This window comes from Ictidomys tridecemlineatus, chromosome X, assembly GCF_052094955.1.
Source record: "Ictidomys tridecemlineatus isolate mIctTri1 chromosome X, mIctTri1.hap1, whole genome shotgun sequence".
Lineage (NCBI taxonomy): Eukaryota > Metazoa > Chordata > Mammalia > Rodentia > Sciuridae > Ictidomys > Ictidomys tridecemlineatus.
Window position 1 is genome coordinate 79960038 of NC_135493.1, and position 20660 is coordinate 79980697.

Genomic DNA, 20660 nt, shown 5'->3' on the forward strand with positions numbered 1-20660 from the left:
GGTGCTGGGTATGGAACCCAGGTTGTTGCACATGTTCAGCAAGCACTCTACCACTGAACTACACCCAGAGCCTGAGCTAAAAGTTTCTTTACCTGGAACATATGAGTCCCAGATGGGCTTTGGGAGGCCTATGAACCTCCTGAAATTGGATGCAAAGTGTTACATGTGTTTAGCTATGTACATAGTTTTTGTAGGGGAGATAGTTCATGGCTTTCATGAAATACATAAAGGGATTTGTGTCCTTGCGAAAAGGTTGGGAACCAGTGTTGTTGGTGACAGTGTCATGTGAAAAGATTCTAAATAGGAGAGTAATTTGGTGAAAGTCATGTTTTAGACACATATTAGCAGTCAATATGAAAACTGAATTGTATGCATAGAGACCAGCTAGAAGGCCTAATTTGGGGTATTGGCGTAAAAGAGATGAAATTGAGCAGGGCTACTGTGTTGTACGACTCTAGTAAGCCCCATTCATATAGAGGAATTTTAATTTTGAATTGTGGAATCCAAATCCTTTGACAATTATTAATGAATAATTGAATAATAATGAAGCTTCAATAGAAATGTCAGAGGATATAAACTGTTATGGATGTAGGAGGTGGAAAGGGAGGAGACAAGGATGAGTGGACTTTAATAGAAGTCCATTAATAGAAGGCCAGAGTAAATAGTACAAGAAATGGGAACCTCTGTTAATGCACATCCAGCATTCAAAGTCCTTGGTCTCAGACATAATTACTAACTTCCATCCTACTCCTGGTTCTTGGGGATCCCAGGTCACCCTGGAAACACTTATTTTCCTGTGGATTTTGGAGAGTGATTAGTTTGTGAATCAGGTAGTTTCCTGAATAAAGTAACATTTGAACTAGTTGTTCAAGGTCCATAAAAATTTTGAGAAGCCAAGCACGGTGCCTTAGGAATCCCAGCGACTAGGGAGGCTGAGGCAGGAGGATCACGATTTCAAAGCTAGCCTCAGCAACTTAGTGAGGGCCTAAGCAACCTAGCAAGACCCTGTCTCTTAAGAAAATATTTATAAAAAAGGCTGATAATGTGGCTTAGAAGTTAGGTGCCCTTGGGTTCAATCCCCAGTACCAAAAAAAAAAAAAAAAAAGATTTTCAAGAGCTAAAGTTGGAAGATGAAGGATGCTCTGAGGGTCTACACAAAGCCTGGAGGTGAGAATGGATAAAGCAAAACATTAGAGGGGGCAGAGGTTAACATGCCTCAAGCAGCTGTCTGGGGAGTTCAGACTTGTTATTTTTTCCTTTGGGTAGACAGCTGGGGAGCCATGAGCAGTACTTGAGTTGGAAAAGTGGTGTGAACAAATTAGCATTTTAGAAGGAAGGGAAACGAGGGAGGAGGCTGTTGCAGTAAACTAAGAAGCTAAGGAAGTAGCAGTGGGGATAGAACAGAGGAGAGGGACCAAGAGGTGATTGAACAGAAAACTGGAGTCAGAGACTGAGGAAATAATGGGGTTGGAGGGAGAGGTGGAGATGGCTGAGTGTGGACTTGACAGTAAGTTGGAGTGTTCAGGCCTACCAATGGATTCATTCATTCATTGAGTATTTATTAAGAGCCAGCCACTGGGTTAGGTACTAGAGATAAATCAGAACAAAATGAGATGCTGGTCCTGATGGATCTTACAGTGGGTGAGACAAATAGTAAGTAAATATATAGAATGTGTCTGGTGTCCCTGAGTGCGATGAAGAAAAATAGTGAAGGGGTAGGGAATGTTGGGGTGTTTTCTTAAGAGGGAGGGTCCCTCTGATGAGGTAGTATGTGAACAGAGACTTGAAGAAGGTAAGGGAGTAAGCCATGCACCTATCTGGGGAACAATGTTCCAGATAGAAGGAACATGAAGCCCAAAGGCCCTGAGGCAAGAATGTGCTTGGTACATTTGGAGGACAGCAGGGAGGCCAGTGTGACTGGATAAAGGTTGAACAAGGGGCCATAGGAGTAGAAAATGAGGTGACAGCAGCCATATTATGTACAGACATTTCAAACTATTTAGGAGGTACAATCAGCAGGATTTAGTGACTCACTTGCTAATGGAGCAGAAAGAATCTAGGGTGACTCTCAGGTGTGTTTTGGACTTGAGTGACTGGGTGTATGGCAATGCCTTTCACCTTAGTGATGCAGGAGGCCAGGTTTGCAGTGCTAAAGATGCTGAGTTAGAGGTACCTCTGAGATCTGAAGGCCCTGAGGGCCATCCTGATCAAGCTGTCCAGCAAGCATTAGACTTGATGTGTCTGGATCCAGGAGAGAGATCTGTGCTGGAAGGAGCCACACCTGAAGTTAAGAAATGTGACAGCATCAATAAAAGAAAGTGTGGAATAAAAGAGGATCAGAGCAGAACTGGGGGAGGGGTTCAGATGTATAAGGAATGGGCACAGGAAGAGAGATTGTTAGGCCGTGGTGGGGTGGGGGAATCAGAGAGGTAGGAGGAAAGCCAGCCAGGAGTGGGCTCACGGAAGCAGAGGAAGGAAGGGGCCATGCAGAGGAGGGCCTTGTTAAGAGTATCAAATGTTGCAGGGCGGGAGGAGTAAGTCGAGGGTGGAAGAAAGTCTATTGGCTTTAACCATCAGGAGGGCCTGGGCGACCTTCCTAAGAACAGCTTCTATGCAGTGGTGGGCGCATGAGGCAGATTGCAGTGGGTTGAAGAGTTTGTGGGAGGTACTGAAGCAGAGATGGCCAGTGTAGACAAATTTCTCAAGAAGCTTAACTGTGAAGAGGAGAGAGGGACAGAGGGGGATGTGGGGGCAGATAGAGGGTTTTTGTTCCCAGATGGGAGAGACTTGAGCTTCTATAAATGAGGATAGGAAGGAGGCAACAGAGGGGGAGAGGTTGAAAATACTGGAGGGAGAGGGGATGATTGTTGTGGAGGAGGTAACAGGGATGGGCTCCAGAGCCCAGGTGGAGAGACTGGCCTTAAATAGTATAAGGACCACTTCTTTCTCACAGAGAAGGGCAGCAGTGATGGTGGTGAGCATATAAGGGTGTTGAGGGGATTGGTGACCAAAATGATTCAGGAAAGTTCAAAGCAATTAACAGAATCATGAACAAGAGCATGGATGCTGGAGCCAACAGGAAGCCCCATGAAACAGACTGGTGGTGTCAGGGAGGACTCTTGCAGGAAGCACCATGAACAGGGTCATGAAATTCAGACAGAATACCAGTAGGCAAAGATCTGTGCAAAAAAAAAAAAAAAAAAAAGAATCTTCAGAGGGGAAGAAACAGAATCAACAAAGGCATAGAGGCATGAAAAGGCTGAGTGTGCTGATGGAAGCTAGTTTGATAAAGGTTGGCCATGAATGAGTAGGATAACAGTGATGCCACTGATAATGACAGTCATAAAAATAGTTACCACGTGTTGGCCAGGCAGGGTGGCACATGCCTATAATCCTAGCTACTCCAGAGGCTGAGGCAGGAGGATGGAAAGTTTGAGGAAACTTAGCAACACCTTGTCTCTTGTCTCAAATAAAAGACTGGGTATATGGCTCAGTGGTAGAGCACCATTGGGTTTAATACCCAGTACCACACACAAAAAAAGTTAGTTATCATGTGTTAAACACCCAAATTATCCTGTGACAGGTACTTTATCATATTTGAATTCATTTAATCCCACCACATCATGCAGGATAGATATTGCCTCATTTTGCAGATTAGGAAAATGAGTCCCAGGTTGATAAAGAAATGGACTCAAGGCCACCCAGCTAGTAGGTGGTGAGGCTGGTATTGAAACTCAGGTCTGGTGACTCCATCTGACAGGAAAGGGCAAGTGGGGCTGTATGATGGGGAGCATTGAATATCAACTTGAGGGGTCTGAACTTTATCCAGGAGGCAATGTGAAACCAAGATGGGTGCCTGAGCAGAAAAGATTGGTGCACAAAGGTAGACTTTAGGAAGGGGTACGTGGTCCAAGAAGTTAGAGAGAAGAAACAGGGATGCAGTTTCAGGGGAGGAGGTAGCAGGGTCCTGGCCTAGATAAGTGGGAAGTAATCAGTGGGACTGGACTATCATTTGTTTCTCATGACAGCCTTCAGAGGTGTGGATTTTTCTTCTCATTTTATAGATGAGGAATGGGAGACTCAGATGCCCAGGACTTGAGTCCTGGTTCATGTGATCTTGCTGACTCAGTGAGTGTGTGGAACAATGTGTCACAGGGAGCTCTGAGTCCAAGAAGTGTGTGTGTGCCACATGTGTGCATGTGCTTGTCTGTCTATCCGATAGACAGCAGTACCTTCCCCTGCCTGTCTGTTTTCCTCCCCATCTCTTCCTGATCCTCCTATTTCTGAGATTTTATACTTACTGTGTCCCCAGAGCTGAGTAGTCTGGGAATAGGGTATTTCTATTTCCTTGGCTACCCCCTAGAAGATCAGCCTTTTCATTGTCAAGGCGCCTGGTTCACCCCTGTCCTACTGTCTGTCCATCCACCCCATTAAACTGTAACCCAGCTCCAGTGACTATCACATGCAATCTGGCCTCTGGTACTGCTCAGCAGTACCCTAGGGACAGGCGCTGGTTCCTGCAATAACTCTTCTTCACTGTGGTGGCTGCTTCTGTGTGGGCAGATGGCTACCTTGAGAATTAAATTCCATTCACAAGCAGTTAACAATCCCCACTGTGTTCCCATTGCTATTGTTTGCCAGGCATTTGATGTATGTTCTAGACCTTGCAACAGTTCTGGGGGGGCATCATGAGCCCCATTTTATAGATGAGGAAACTGAGGCTCCAAGAGGGGCAATAACATGCCCAAGGACACATACCCTGAAAGCCAAGAGGCATTTGTAGAGCTGGGATCTGGACCCAGGTCTTTTTGCTTCCCAAACTGTGCCTTTCTGTTCTCCATTTCTAAGCATCTCCTATTTTCCTGACCCTGAGCCTTCAGGAAATACAAATCTTTGTCCTTCAAGGACTGGGTGGATTTCAAGACAGATTTGTCAAGTTTACCCAAAAGACCTAGTAGGATTGAGTCTGAGACCTGGAGTTCCAAGAACTCTAGGTTCAAATCCTGACTCTGTCACTTGCCCAGCAGTGTAACCTCAGATTATCTAACCTCTCTGAGCTTCAGTTCTCTCATCTCTAAAAGGCTGCTTTGCAGAGTTGTTGCAGGGGTTAAATGAGATGTATACAAAGTGCCAACGTAGAACAGGTTGCTGTTATTCACATTAAAATGAAGGTCGGGCACCTATCAGAGTCAGAAACGAAGTTTATATACTCTGGGGATATCTTAGGACTGAGTCCAGGCTGCGTAAGGGGGAGGGCTGTCCCAGGAGGGGCCCAGCAACAGGCTCCTTGGAGACTGAGTTGGGTGTGGCCCTGGATAACCCATCACACTGGCCTCCCCATTCAGACCCCTATCTTAGCCCCACCTTGCAGTTCTGGCCCTTCATGTATCTCCCCTGCTCTGCAAACTAATGCCTCTGCCTCTCTCTGTCACCCGCCCGCCTGTGGCCTCTACCCTGCCCTTCCTGGCCCCAGGGAAGAGGAGGAGGAGGAGGAGACTGAGGAAGAGGAAGAGGAAGACGCTCACCAGTTCTGCTGTCCGGCCTCCGAGTGCAGTAGTCCCTCCTCTCGGTAACTGAGAGGACAAGGGCCATTTTCTATGCAGAAGCAAAAGCCTTAACCAGCCCCCCACCCAGCCCCTGTGGATCCCCCATGGGACCCTGTCCCCTGCTTCAGGAATCAAATGGGCTAGCATTGTGCCCCTTCTTCCCCTACTTCCTTCTTGGAACCCCCTCCCACTACTGTCTCCCCTGGGCTCCAGCCCCAGAATTAAAAAGAGCTGGAGCCCTAGGTCTGACTAAAACGTGGGAGAAGCAAAGCTTGGAGCTTGGAGCTTGGAATCCCAACCCTCCTGCACATGCACTCCCACTTCCCACTTCCCGATTCCTGGGCACCCTGGAGCCTGCCACTCCTGGAGAGGTCTCCAAATGACATCCCAAGGACCTACCTCTGTCCTCTGTGAGCACAAACAGAGATGCAGGGTGCCTAGGGCTCAGAGGACCAGATGGGGACAGGACCCAGCCTGCCTAGATCCCTGTCATTCGTCCCCTTGCTGTGGCCATTGCTGCCATTTCCTCCACTGCTTGAAGGCCTTGCCCCATGCCCCTTGCCACTCCCATAGTGCTCTGTAAATATGATCAGGAGGAAAAGGCCTTTCAGAGTGTGTGTTGCTGTGTACAAAGGAATTTCCATCAATAAAAGCTGATCTCTTCTCTCTGTCTGATGTATGTTCCACTCACCCTACTTCCCTGTCCCCATCCCCACCAGGGCCTTGCCTTCTTTCCTATCCAGGGCTGGGAACAGAGACTGGGAGACAGAGTAGGATTTGATTTGTGGTATTCTCAACACCCAAAAGGCACTCAATAAATAAATGTGCAAATGGCTCCCAACTTGGGCATGCCTATTGCCCCCTTCAGCCCATTAGCCTGTGGTTGTTATGAGCTGGCTAACCTTGGACATGTCCCTTGACCTCACTGAAACATAGTTTCCTATCTGAAAAATGGGGAGAGAGGCTGGACCAGAGGGTCTCCAAGAGCTCTTCCAGCTCTGACAGTCTGTGAATTTGAGATGCTCTGATTTTAAGAAACCGCACTACGTGCATTTAAGATATGATGGTTCTGAGACACATTCCATATAATTCTGTGATCTCTATTTCTGTAATGCCATGATGTTTGGAGTCTTCAATCCTGTAATTTTAAGATTATATGACTCTACAATTTTAAACAAATCTGATAATGGGATTTTAATATTCTATGATGTTAAGATTACTTGATCCTATACTTTTAAGGTTTTGATTCTACAATTTTAGGGATCTCTGAATCCGAAAGGAAGCCATTTCACCCACATTCAATGAGCGTAAATATTCTTTGCACCCAGCTTGAAGCAAAGACTCCTTAGATACTGTCAGCAAGAGAGTGGATAGTGTGCTAAATTTATGTATTTATAGGCCCCTCGCCTTTTATAATGTGTCTGTATTAGGAGCACAGCCAGGAGACCCCAAAGTGGGCTCATACCCTGACTTTCCCTCTCCAAGCCTTTGGTATCAGACAAATCTGAGTTTACCTTCTGGTTCTGCCATCTGTTATATTTGTAACCTTGAGCAAGTCTTCTTCTCCTTGAGCTTTATTTTCCTCCTGAGTGCAGTGAGAATCTGTCTACCTCTCTGGTTTGTCATGACGCTTATTACCAAGAAAGAATGCAATGAGCCCAGCATAGGGGCTAGTACATGCTTGGGCAAGTGTGCCATGATTAGTGGTTCTTGTTTGGATTAAGGTCCAGGTGAGAGTTCCTTTCTTTCCTTCCTCCCTTAGCACCCCTGTCATGTAGAACCTGTAGTTTTTCCAGAACCTCACCTCATTTCCTCACTCACTGCTTCCCTCAGATACTCAACTCACCTATCCATTCACTCATTCATATTCTCATTTCTCACTTCCCTCTCTCTTCTTCCTTTCCTTCTTCCTTCCTTACTCTCCTAGAAGATATTGCTTGAGAACCAACTGGGTACAAGGCTCCAAGCTAAAGACTTTGAGAGATCAAGTAAGACAATGGCTGAGTCCTCCATGAGTTCTCCATCTCTCAGAGAGATGCTGAGGTGGGTAGAGAGGGGTAGCATCTAGGAGGGCTTGCTGGAGGCAGAAGGGTAAGAGTTGGGCCTTGAAGGCTCAGAAGGGTTTGACTAGGTGGCAAGGGAAGAGAAGGCTTTATCCAGGGGGCAAGGACCAAATGAGCAAAAGCCTGGTGGAGGGTTCCAGGGCCAGGTTGGGGAATGTAGAGTAGGTGAGTCTAGGTATCCTGTAGCTGGGAGATGGAGATCATTCTACCCTTCATTTGAATGGAGATAGAAGGAGGTGAGGGTGCTCAACTAAATGACGAGAGAGGGCAAATCAAGGTTGGATGGCCATCCTGAGAGCCATTTGGAGTGGAGATTTTGGGTAGGCAATTGTACTGGCCAAATCAGGCAGGGGACCTGTGCTGTGGGAAGGGGGCAGGTTTATAGCCATTATAAGAAAAATATGTCTCCATGTATCTGCACATCCATGCACATATCTTTGTGTGAGGCTGTGCAGGTCTCCCAGTAGCGAGAGATTGGGAGCTGCTGAGCATCTGATAGAATGTGATTATGTGAGGCTGGGTGTGAAGAATTCTGAGAATGTGAGGTCACTTGTGTGAGGTGGTGACTTTTGGTGCCTGGCAGTCTCTATTCATGTGTCTGGTAGATGTAATCACAAGGCTGGGTGTGGGTGGCATTTAAGCATGTGGGGCTATGCTTTTTAGGCTGACAGTGTTAGGCAGGATGATCACACACATACAGACACACATGACTTCTACTTGTGGTCTTAGGGGACCAAGGTGGCTGCTGAGCAACAGATGTGTGCCAGTCCCTGGCCTGGGCATGGTAGGTCCATGAAGGTGAATCATACCAGGCCACTGCCCTTGGGAAATAGGCATCAGGGAGGGGAGCAGGGATGGTCACTTCAAGAGAGAATAACAAATTAGCTGGTAATAAGAACCACCATGAGCTGGTGGTGGCACATGCCTATAGTCCCAGCTACTTGGGAAGCTGATGGAGGATCACAAGTTCAAGGCCAGCTTGGGCAACTTAGTGAGACCCTGTCTCAAGAAAAAAGGAAGGTCTGGAGGTATAGCTCAGTGGTAGAGTACTTGCTAATCATGCACAAGGCCCTGGGTTCAATTCCCAACATTGCAAGAGAACAAATACAGCCACCATGATATGTGTGTGCACAAGACACAGAGTAGGCAGCAGCTGACCCTGTGTGATTCTGTGATGGGTAGGAATGAGTTGGAACTGACTTCACAGATGGACCTGCCTGCTCAGCATACAGCAAAGTGGAGATGAGCTCGCCCAAGCCTATCCAGTCCAGGGTGAAGAGGAGAGAGAGGATATTCTGGGTAGAAAAAACAAAACAAGTATATGAGCACAGGCATGGGAATGCAGATGAGCTTGCCATGTATTGAAATTATAAGTGCCTGCTGCTGCCAACATTTTGGGTCAGGGTGGGAGGTGAGAGTTCTGAGGCTCCAAATGGGATGTTAGCCTAGAAGATGGGAGATTCTCATCCTGAGGGACCCTGGGCAAGTCACTTTGACTGTCTGGGCCTCAACTTGGATTGTGGAATTAGATGGTTCATAGTCTACCCCAGCCCTGTAGATCTTTTACCCTTAGCCAGCCAAATCCATGAGTCACTACTCTTGAAATGAGGAACTTCTCCCATCTAACTTCAGTCTTTCATGCTTCTTCCTGGATGGCTCCCTCACTCACATACTCCACAAATATTTACCCAGTGTCTGGCCCCTTGCATGCCACGGTGGAAAGGCATGAGGAGGTGGAGAATGCAAGGACTTTAATTTGGAAAGACTGCACAGTGCCAGGGTGGGAAAAGCATGAGCTTTGTGTTCAGATACACTTTTTCTCCCCTTTTTTGCAGTGCTGAGGTTGGAACCCAGGAACGTGTTAGGCAAGCACTGTAACACTGAGCTACACCACACCCCTGTGTGTTCAGATACACTTTTGTTTGATTCCTGGCTCTACCACTGCTGAGCTCTGAGACTTTGGGCAAGTTACTTTATCTCTCCATGCCTCAGTTTCATCATATGTGTTATCTCCTTCAGGGAGAACAACCCAGACCTTGCACGCTAGCTATGCCTAGCAAAAAAGATGCACTCAATAAGTGACAACTATTATGTTTAGGGTGACAGAGAAGCAAAGCTAGATTCCAATCCAGGTCTGTGTGCTCCCAGAACCTGTGTTTGCCCACTGTCTACCCAATCAATCCCTTAGCTGGCCTCCTTCACCCTGTCAGCTCCTGGGCCAAGTCAGGCTGGGCTGTGGGATTGGGCCACAGAAACAGCTTGCAGAAGACTCTTGGAGAAGAAAGAGATGACTGCTGTCCCTCCACCCCTCTGCCACCTGCCACTGGCTCTGGTCTCCTTGCCCAGTCTTGTTCCAGAGCCTAAAAGTCCCTGGCCCTATCTAGGTGCTTTGACCTTCTCCTCTTGTTTTTCTTGTTTCTCACTTCCGGTCCCCTCCCTCCAGCCTAAGTTGTCATGGGGATAGTCCTGACATCCCTTACTTCCTCTTGCCCTCATCTTATGGTATCCATGGCAACAGCCCCCATTCATTTCCATGGCAACTGCATCCTGATCCCATCCCCTGCTGATTGCCTGGCTCCGGGCAGTGCCAATAAAGGGAAGGAGGGAATAAAGACCTCCCATTTGGAGCAGCATCCGGGGAGGGTCAGTGCCCCACCCCCGCCATGGGCAGGCCAGCCCCAAATCCCTAGGGATCTGTCCTATCCTGCTCAGCTTCTTCCCATCTTAAATCCTTGGCTCACAAGGTTCCCTAGCTCCTCATCTCTCCCAGCTGCTTGAAGACAAGGCGTAGTTTATAAGCATCCTCCCCCAGGAAGCCTTCAAGGCAGCAGGAGGGCTAGCAGAGGCTTGGGGGTCTGAACCTCCCCCACTTCTGCCACTTGCTAGCTATGAGACCTTTGGCAGTCACTTTCCCTCTTGGAGCCTTTTTCTTCCTCTGTAAACTAGGATTCCTAATTCTTCCCTCACGTTTGCCATGCAGATTAAATAATATGTGGAAAATGCCTGACACGGGGAAGGTGCACAGTAAGTGCGAGTTTATTTTTATTCTGCTCAGCCACCCCCAAGCAGAAGGGATCTCTCTCCTGCACTCCCCCAACACTTCCTCTGTTCTATAGCCCTGATAACTTTCCGCTTTGTACTGTGGTTATTTGTGTAACGTGGCTTATTTCCCCCTCTGCAGAGGATGCTCGTTTCCCCCACAGAACAGCCCAGCAGACAGTGTACATGGGCACATGTGTGTATGTGTGTGTGTGCCCACATGTGTGGTTGTGTCTGTATATGTGCATGTCTGCACATATTCATGTCTGTTTCCATGTGACTGTGGATGTGTGCTTTTGATTCTAGGTTTGTTAGCCTTTGGATGTATCTGGTTTTGTACCTGTGTGGGCATGTGTGCGAGTGGTGTGTGTGTGTGTGTGTGTGTGTGTGTGTGTGTGTGTGTGTGTGTGTGTGTACATGTACAAGCTTAGCTCCTGGCTCAGGGGAGTCCAGAAAGAGAGGGGTCTCCCAGACCCTTTCTGAAGTACAGGAATCCAAAGAAGGAATTACATTTGCTTGAGCTCTGCACAGATGAGAAACTGAGGTATAGAGAGGGAAAGTGACATGCCCAGACTCACATAGCTGATAAGCTGGAAGCCAGGAATTGAAAGCAGGCCTATCTACCTGTTCTCCATGTGTGTGTGTGTGTGTGTGTGTGTGTGTGTGTGTGTGTGTGAGAGAGAGAGAGAGAGAGAGAGAGAGAGAGAGAGAGAGAGAGAGAGAGAGAGAGATTTTCCATGTGATCAGCATTATCTGAGTGTTTTGGGGGCTCTGACTTGCAGGATTCCACACCCCCAGCTCCAATTTCTTCAGCCATGTGTGTGATCTCAGAAGCAAGTACTCTCATTTTTTTTTTGCCAGGCCCTCTTATGCCAAAGAGTGGAGAACTGGGGGCAGCACAGAGCCAGGAGTGGGGAGAGGCAAGAAGATGTCATAAAAAGAAAGCCTAGGCTCTGGGTTTGAATCCTGGCTTTCTCAGTTAATAGCTGTGTGATCTTGAGTAAGTTTACACCCCCTCTATGAGCCTCAGTGTCCTCATCTATAAAATTGGGCTAATGGTGCCTGCTTCAATAAGTTGGGAGGACTCGATGAGCTAATTAAGCCCTTGACCGAGGGATAGAGGTAACTACAGAGCCCTAAAGCAGCACAGAGGAGGGGCCTGTAAACCAGCCTGTGTGAAAAAGGTAGACAGGCATGGAAGGACACACCTGAGCTAAAATTTGAAGGGTGAGCAGGAGGTAGCCAGGTTGGGGTAATAAGACAGGAGTCAGGTCAGGAGAGCCACCCATGGTCATGTTGAGGAAACTGGAGGTTATCCTATGGAGGATGATTACTATAAAACTGAAGTTAAGTCACATCCCTCCTCTACTGATCTAAATCAGAGCAAAAGCCAGTCTCCTGTGGGCTCAATGTCCTTCATAATTTGCCCCCCATTACCTCTCTGACCTTACCTCCTCTCTGTCTTTCCTCATTCACTCTGTTGCAGCTATACCAGCCTCTTCACTGCTCCTCAGACAGGCCAGGCACAGTTCTATCTCAGGGCCTTTGCACTGGCTGTACCCTCTGTCTATACTGCTTTTGCCTTAGCCACATAGCTCACTCCCTCACTTCCATCAGGGTTCTGCTTATATGCCATTTCCCCAAAAAGGCCTTCCCTGATCACCACATCTATAAAAGCACCTCATGCACTCTGCTTTATTTTCCTTCTTAGAGATTATCCCTACCTGAACTGATAGATTTATTTCTTTAATATAGTCTGCTTTCCCCATTACAGTATTACCTCCCCAAGGGAACACTCTGTGTGTCTTGCTCACTGTATAGAGGGTGCTTAGTAGTTTGTTGAGTGAATTATGGGGAGCTGTGGAAGAGTTTCCATGGGAGATCAAAATGGTCAGATTCATATTTTTGAAAGCTCTCTCTTGCCACAGTATGGAGAAGAGTTTGGAAGAGGAGATTGGAGGATGTGGTACAAGTTCAGGTGAGATTTTTATTAAGCAACCACCTGAGAACATTCACTGACTCCCTTATGCCAGAAGTGTTTCTTGAGCATCTACTCTGGGCCAGGCCCCATGATCTGTGTTAGCTAGGAGATTACCAAATTCTCTTCCTGTGCTGGGATTCTGGGAGCCATGCACACAAATAGCTGTCACGCTTTGCCAAAGCTAATCTGTGCCATAAAAAGAAGGACAGCCATGTGCTGTGTGTGGGAGCTCTGAACAGGATCAGCAATAATTTCTGGCTGGAGGCAGGATTCAGGAGGGCTTCTTAGTGGTGGCATATGACCTGAATCTTGACGGAACCAGGATGTGGGGAATTTCTCAGATTGCACATGGCAGAGATGACGGGGATTGCATAGAAGGTGGAAGGTAGTATATGAGCAGTCTTGGAGGTGGGAGACTGAAGAGCATTGGGGAGAAACAGGATCTGGGCCAGGATGGATGAAATAGGGAGGGGGCTGGCAGCCAGCCCCACAGTGTGGCTTAATGTTTGACAGTGTGGGCTTTGGAATCAGTCTGCCTGGATTTCAATCCTGGCTGTATCATTGGCAGCTGTGTGACAGTGAATACGTTACTTAACCTCTTTGGGCCTGTCTCTTTATGTGTAAAATGAAGATAAATAACAATATCTACCTCATAGGGTTGTTTGGAAAAGTAACCAAATTATTGCATATGAAGTGGTAAGAATGTTAAGTGCTCTATAATCATTGTTGTATCTTGAAGAGGTCTTAAGTGTCAGAATAAGGAATTTGGGCTATCTCTTGTGGGCAATGGGAGCTATCTATGGATGGTTCATGAGTAGAAGAGACAGTTGATCAAAGCTGAACTCAAGCAGTGTGCTGGGAGGGGAGATGTTTGTGAGGTTGGTGGGCAGGTCCTGCAGTCCTGAGGGAAAGGAGTCTCTTGGATGATGAGGGTGGGCTGGTTTGGGTTTAACCCATGGATGGTGATGTCAACCCCCACCCCACCCCCCTCCCCCTGCCAGGAGAAAGAGAATTTGAAGTGGAGGGCATTCCCCGAGTCTGTTTCTGCTTTGTCCAGGGTAGTGTTACAGATATAATACTTGGGAGGGTGGAGGATGAGCAGTGGGTGGGAGTTCCCACCAGGGCGGAGCCCAGCTCTGTGACCCAGGGCCCAGCCTTATAATTGCAGTCTCCCTACCACACCCAGCCCCCAGTCCCCAGCACAGTGTTCTGCTGGGAGGCTGGTGGGCCTGTTGCAGCTCAAGCTCCTGTGCTGGTAGAGAACTCCCCATCCATATACCCCAGCTTGCCTCTCTGCCCTATACTCTAGCCTCTCCCAAGTAGGGGCTGAAGAATGGGCCCTTAACCTTTTTACTATCCAAGAACCTCCCCAACCATGTGCCCCCAAACCAGACCATTCTCTGGGCCCAGGCCACATCCATTCCCCCCACAACCTCCTCCATTCCTCACTTGCCTGCTTTTCCCCTCCTGAGCCCTCCTTTTGGTTCTCCCCACCTCTGTGGCTCCTCACCATGCCGGCTCAGCTCAGGACTCCGGGGCTCTGTCGCCACCTGGGTTCCCTGGCAGCCTGGTTGCCATGGCACCGTGGGAGCAGGTCTGGCAGAACAACAGCTCTGGGTAACCCGGGTAGGCAAGACCCGGGGCCCAGCTTCTGCTACTCTTCGGCCTCGAGACCCCCTTTCCCTCCTCCCCAGCTGAGCAGAGGAGGCCATGAGAAGAAAGAGGAAGCTGCCCCGCAGGGCAGCTCTTTACCTGTGAGGATGTTGGATGGGAGGCGCCTCCCACTTTTGCTGAGCCCTCGCCCTCGCCCTGCCCTCGCAGCAGCAGCAACAGTAGCAGCAGCAGCCCTGGAACCCTGGGAACTGGCCAGGCTGGGCCTCCAGGCTTCTAAGGGCAGAGGCGGGGCTGCAGGGGTAGGGCTGGGTGGGGGAGGGGAGAGTCTGGGTGGGCAGGGAACAGGGGTGGGCCTTGGGCACCAGGGAAAAGGGTTGGGAGGGGATGACACTCCATGGGAACTGGTCTGGTGTGGCGCTGAGGATGGCACTGGGAGGAAAATCACAGCACACTGTGTCCGAGACAGGGCTCACCAAGGGATGGAGCTTGGAGGGCAGAGGTCTGGGGAGGGGGAAACTAGCCCATGGGAGGAGAGGAGAGTTTGAGGCTGGAGCTATTAGGGGACTTTTTTCTTTTAGGACTACTAGAAGAAGAAAAAAAGGGCTAGAGAGGAGGGGACTGGGAGGAGACTGGTGTGGGGATAAGGCTGTAAGGGATGAATAGGACTGGGGGCAAGAGAGCCTTGAGGGAAAGGCATCAGAGAGGATGGAGCTACAGGGAGAGAGAGATCTAAGGGTTGGGGGTGGAAGAGGAATGAGGAAAGGACTGAGAGCTAGAGGGCTTGACGGGAAGGGACTGTGGGGCAGAGTGAGGAGACAGCTTGAGGATTAGGACTCCCCTTTAAGTGTTGGGGTCCCTGTATCTATGAGGAAGCAGGGAGAATGGGATTGGGGGCAGGGATTTGGTTCACTCACTCTCAGTCTGGCCCAGCAGGCCAATCTCCTGTTCCCACATCCTGGCTCATCTTATCTCATCCCCACAGTGTGGAGGGTGATGCCCCTGGCAGTGACCTGAGCACAGCAGTTGATAGTCCTGGGAGCCAACCCCCCTACCGACTGAGCCAGATGCCCCCCACCAGCAGCCACATGGGGGGCCCCCCTGCTGGGGTGGGCCTTCCCTGGTCTCAGCGGGCACGCCTCCAGCCAGCCAGTGTGGCCCTGAGGAAGCAGGAGGAGGAGGAGATAAAGCGCTCCAAGGCCCTATCGGACAGCTATGAACTCTCCACAGACCTGCAGGACAAGAAGGTGCAGAAGATATGGCTCTCTGGTTGGGAATGGAAGTGGGGTACAAGAGAGAACTGAGGGAGGGGTCGGGATATGGAGCTTGAGGGTGGTATCCAGGGAGGGATGATAAAACCAGAATTGGAAAAGACTGGCTCCAGGACCCTTTACCCTCCTGAGGACTCACTCATTTACCACCCATCTACTGAGTATTGTATTCACTCAGCAAGCATTATTGAGCTCCCTGCCCAGGTCCTGGAGACCTGCCCCCAGTCTTCAAAATCATTCATTAGCACACACATCCGTTGACAGTTTCACAGTATGATACAATATATTGTTTAGCTTTTTGTTTTGAAAAAGGGGAGGGAGAGGACAAAATACTACATATAGGAAAAAAGAAATCTGGAAGGGCATACCAAAATGTTAATTGTGGTTATGCCTAGGTGTTTGGACTTTAGGCAAACAAACCTACCTATCTCCCTTCCTCCTGACTTCTTTCCTCCCTGCCTGACTTCCTTTTTCTCTCTTTCCTTCTCTTCCTCTCAATTCTTTCTTCTTCCTTCTTTCTTGAAACTTCTTGCTCTTCATTTCCTTCCTTTCCTTTTTTGGTTTCTCTGATTTTTTTTCCTGCCTTTGAATAATCAATGTATACTTCTTATAAATGAAAACAATAACAACAACATAGTCCAAGCCCATGTGGCCAGTACTGAAATTCAAGAGAATTAGATTGGCACATCTGAGCAACTGTCAACAGCTAGCTGTGACTCCAATGGGGATGTGCTTGAAGGCCCAGGGCATAAGCCTGTAGCGTCTTTCTGACCTTGTTCCTCTTGGCCTTCCCCTGTCAGGTGGAAATGCTGGAGAGGAAGTATGGGGGCTCCTTCCTGAGCCGCAGGGCTGCCAGGACCATCCAGACGGCCTTCCGCCAATACCGCATGAACAAGAACTTTGAGCGGCTACGCAGCTCAGCTTCAGAGAGCCGCATGTCCCGCCGCATCATCCTATCCAACATGCGGATGCAGTTCTCCTTTGAGGAGTATGAGAAGGCACAGAACCCAGCGTACTTCGAGGGCAAGCCTGCCTCGCTGGACGAGGGTGCCATGGCTGGTGCCCGGAGCCACCGTCTTGAACGGGGGCTCCCCTATGGAGGCTCTTGTGGTGGGGGCATTGATGGTGGTGGAAGCTCTGTCACCACATCTGGAGAGTTTTCTAATGACATCACAGAGCTCGAGGACTCCTTCTCCAAACAGGTCAGGAGCCCTGAAAAGGGCCTTTCTTCCCCATCCCCAGGCTCTGGCTGCTTCTACTGCTTTTTGCTCATATTCCCAATTGAATGGAATTACACTGCTGAGCATTTCATAGCAATAAATAGCTACAATCTGAGTTGGGACTGTAAAAGTGATGAGACAGAATTGGCGAGACAAAAAAAAAATTACATTGCTAAAGCAAGCCAGTTAAAATATGGGTGTATAGGACAAATAATAAAATAAAAGTTATCACTATTTGGAACTTGATCTGCTATCATAAAAACTAGAAGGTAATGAGCTCTTATTGTGTGCCAGGCACCATATATGCCTCCTAACAGACCTGTGAGATAGAGATTATTATCCCCATTTTTCAGAGGAGATTGAGGCTGAGACACTGGCCCTGGTACTTGTTCAGAAGGATCTCCCAATCTGGTGGGAAATAGCAGACATATGCATTCTACTATTTCCTGAAATAGAGTGTGCTCAAAGCCATGAGGAAGGATTCTATGAGGACCACAGAAAGCTTCTTGGAGAAAACAGCTTTGGAAATGGGCCTTACCAGACTGAGAAGATTTAGCAAGTTAGAGATAATTGAGGGGTGTTGCTTGCAGAAGCATTGCATCAGCAAAAACATGGAAAGATGAGAATGTAACTGGCACTGATGGGAGTGGGAGATCATTCTAGGCTTGGGGTGTGTCAGCATAGCTGCCCAGGTATGAATCTAGTTCTGCCATTTCTCAGCTGTGTTACATTAGACAAACGGTTTAACCTCACTGATTTACTTATTTGTTTTGTGGTACAGGGGATTGAACCCAGGGATACTTTACCACTAAACCACATCCCCAACTTTTTTTTTCTTAATTTTGAGGTGGGGTCTCACTAAATTGCCCAGGCTGGCCTTGAACTTTCAATCCTCCTGCCTTAGCCTCCTGAGTTTCTTGGATTATAGGCATGCACTACCATATTCCAGTAAGCCTTCTTTTTAGAGTGGTTTTTATTTTATTTCAGGGTTTTTTGCAATGTTTTGAAGATTCATTTCAAGGTGGGCACAGTGGTGCACTCCTGTAATCCTAGTAACTCAGAAGGCTGAGGCAGGAGGATTGCAAGTTCAAAGCCACCCTGGGCAATTTAATGAGACCCTGCCTCAGAATAAAAAAGGGTAGGGGATATACATCAGTGATGATTCCCACTAGCCTCCTCCCAAAAATGAAGATACATTTCAATTAGGTAACCCATATGGAAGCACCTAGTACATGGTAGCTGCTAAGTACATGTTAGGTTTCTTCCTAAACCAAGGAGGTGGAGTTGGGGATTAGCTCAATGGTAGACCATTTGCCTACCATACACAAGCCCCCAGCACCCTCTACCTCCCCAAAAGGAATACCAAACCAATGATGTACTTGTTAGAAATTGAATGAATGAAACTTTTTATAAGAGAAGAAATAACTCTGCTCTATACTCTGTGATCTGGTCTTGCCATCAGCCTTCCTTAGAGCTAGTAAAGAGGTGGAAGAAAGTAGTATTGAAGCGAAGGTCTATATCATTCATCTACTCATTCATATGGAAAAGATTTAATTAAACATCTCTTCTGTGTCAAGCAATATATTGAACTGAGCTAAAAAGAGAAAAACCAGAACTGCACCCATCCCTCAAGGGAAGAATAGAGAATAAGGGATCACAGTCTGGTGAGAGAGATAGAGGAACAAAGCCTGGTCCCAGCTGTGGTGCTATACAAGTCTGATGGGGAAGTGTGTATCACTTATCTATTGCTACACAGCAAACTACTCCCAAATTTAATAGCTTAACACTGACCTTAGAGACTGTGCTTAAACAACAAGCATAAATTATCTGAAGCCATTTCTTTTTGAGGGCCAGGAAGCTGGGAGGGGCTTGGCTGGATGGTTCTAGTTCAGGATCTCTCATGAAGCTGTGGTCAAGCTATGTGGTAGGACTGCAATCTCTGAAGACTGGACAGGACTGACAGGTCTACTGCTTTCAGGCTCACTTACTTGGCTGTTGGCAGGATTCAGTTCCTCACCACATGGTCCTCTCCCTGGGACTGTTCATGATGTAGCTCCTCCCAGGTGAGGGGTCTGAGAGACAGAGAGAGAATACAAGCCAGTAAGAGAGTGCTCAAGATGGAAGCCAGTCTTTTACAACCTAGTATCAGAAGTCACATGCTTTCACTTCTACCATGTGTTGCTGGTTACACAGACCAACTGTGGTATAATGTAGTACCTGAGGGTGTGAATACCAGGAGTGGATATCTGTAAGGGCCAGTTTGGAAGCTGGATACCACAGGGAGGCAGAGTTCCCAGGTGTAGTCCAGATTCTTAAGGCTAAATTGAATGGGTTTCCTAAGAAAGAGCACTCTGGGAGCCCAGGATTTTGGTTTTCCCCAGGGGGATGGCAGAGGCAGGAATGTGGCTTGAATCAATGAGGAGGTAGTATTTGGCTTGAGTCTGTATGGATACAAAGGAGTTATTGGGGTGTCTGAGAAAGGACCTTGTGGTCATTAGCCTGAGCTCTTGTGAGCTCACAATGGCTCCCTGGGAGTTATTTTATAACCATAAAGAACCTACCAAGGGTTGGGGGAGGGGATTATACTTTCTTGACCTACCCACCAGGAAGATTCCCCCTCTTTTCCTCCCCTCCTTCCCTCCTTCCCTCCCTTCCACCATTCTTCCCTTCATCTTCCCCCCCCAACCCTGTCCCTCCCTTTCCCTCCTCCCCTTCCCCTCTGTACAGGTAAAATCTCTGGCTGAATCCATCGACGAAGCCCTGAACTGCCATCCATCAGGGCCTATGTCAGAGGAGCCAGGGTCAGCCCAACTGGAGAAGCGGGAGTCAAAGGAACAGCAAGAGGACAGCTCAGCCACGTCCTTCAGTGACCTTCCCCTCTACCTGGATGACCCAGTTCCCCCACCATCCCCTGAGCGACTGCCCAGCACAGAGCCCCCACCCCAGGGCCGGCCTGAGTTCTGGGCACCAGCCCCCCTCCCTCCAGTTCCTCCACCAGTGCCACCAGGGACCCGGGAAGATGGTAGCCGTGAGGAAGGCACTCGCAGAGGTCCAGGGTGCTTGGAGTGCCGGGATTTCCGGCTGCGGGCTGCCCACCTTCCCTTGCTTACCATTGAGCCTCCTAGTGACAGCTCTGTGGACCTGAGTGACCGCTCAGATCGCGGCTCTGTCCACCGCCAGCTGGTATATGAGGCTGATGGCTGCAGCCCCCATGGGACCCTGAAGCACAAGGGGCCACCGGGCAGGGCCCCAATCCCGCACCGCCACTACCCAGCCCCTGAGGGCCCAGCCCCAGCCCCACCAGGGCCCTTGCCACCAGCCCCAAACAGTGGCACTGGGCCCAGTGGTGTGGCTGGGGGTCGGAGGTTGGGGAAATGTGAGGCAGCAGGCGAGAACTCTGATGGTGGAGATAATGAGAGCCTTGAGAGCTCCAGCAATTCCAATGAGACCATCAACTGCAGCTCTGGCTCCTCTTCTCGAGACAGTCTGAGGGAACCTCCGGCCACTGGTCTGTGCAAGCAGACTTACCAGCGGGAGACAAGGCACAGCTGGGACTCTCCAGCCTTCAACAACGACGTGGTACAGAGGCGGCATTACAGAATTGGCCTCAACCTTTTCAATAAGTATGTGCCCCCTGTTCTAGCCTCCTCACCCCTGCTTACTCTGCCAGTAGGCACTTTGGTCCTTGGGATTGAGCTCCAAGCAGCAACCTTGGTTCTACTAGCCTCTCATTTGGTAGAATGGTGTTTTTTCCCAGCTGTTCAGGGAAGAGGATTGAAAACAGAGTGGCAGAGTAGAGAGACCCCCAGCACACCCGGGTTCAGGTCCTAGTGCTGCCACTGACTGGCTGTGTGATCTTGGATAGATGTTTTCCACTAAATGAATTCTGAGCCTTATTTCCCCACCTCCCCTTTTCAGAGAGGAAGCAG

General features: G+C 48.8%; 1 protein-coding gene across 11 annotated transcripts in view; it reads left to right on the forward strand.

Annotated features, from left to right (window-relative positions):
* Window positions 1-20660, forward strand: part of Iqsec2 (IQ motif and Sec7 domain ArfGEF 2) — an 83599-nt gene that overhangs the window by 47615 nt on the left and 15324 nt on the right. For 10 of the 11 annotated variants that reach the window (XM_021719801.3, XM_040281008.2, XM_021719802.3 and 7 more), the window contains 3 exons: window positions 15226-15487; window positions 16312-16713; window positions 19459-20354. In XM_021719801.3, coding sequence (XP_021575476.1) covers window positions 15226-15487; window positions 16312-16713; window positions 19459-20354 — 1560 coding nt within the window. Of the gene's footprint in view, window positions 1-14224; window positions 14384-15225; window positions 15488-16311; window positions 16714-19458; window positions 20355-20660 lie in introns of those variants that run through there. The other variant, XM_078034756.1, reaches the window with a different exon arrangement.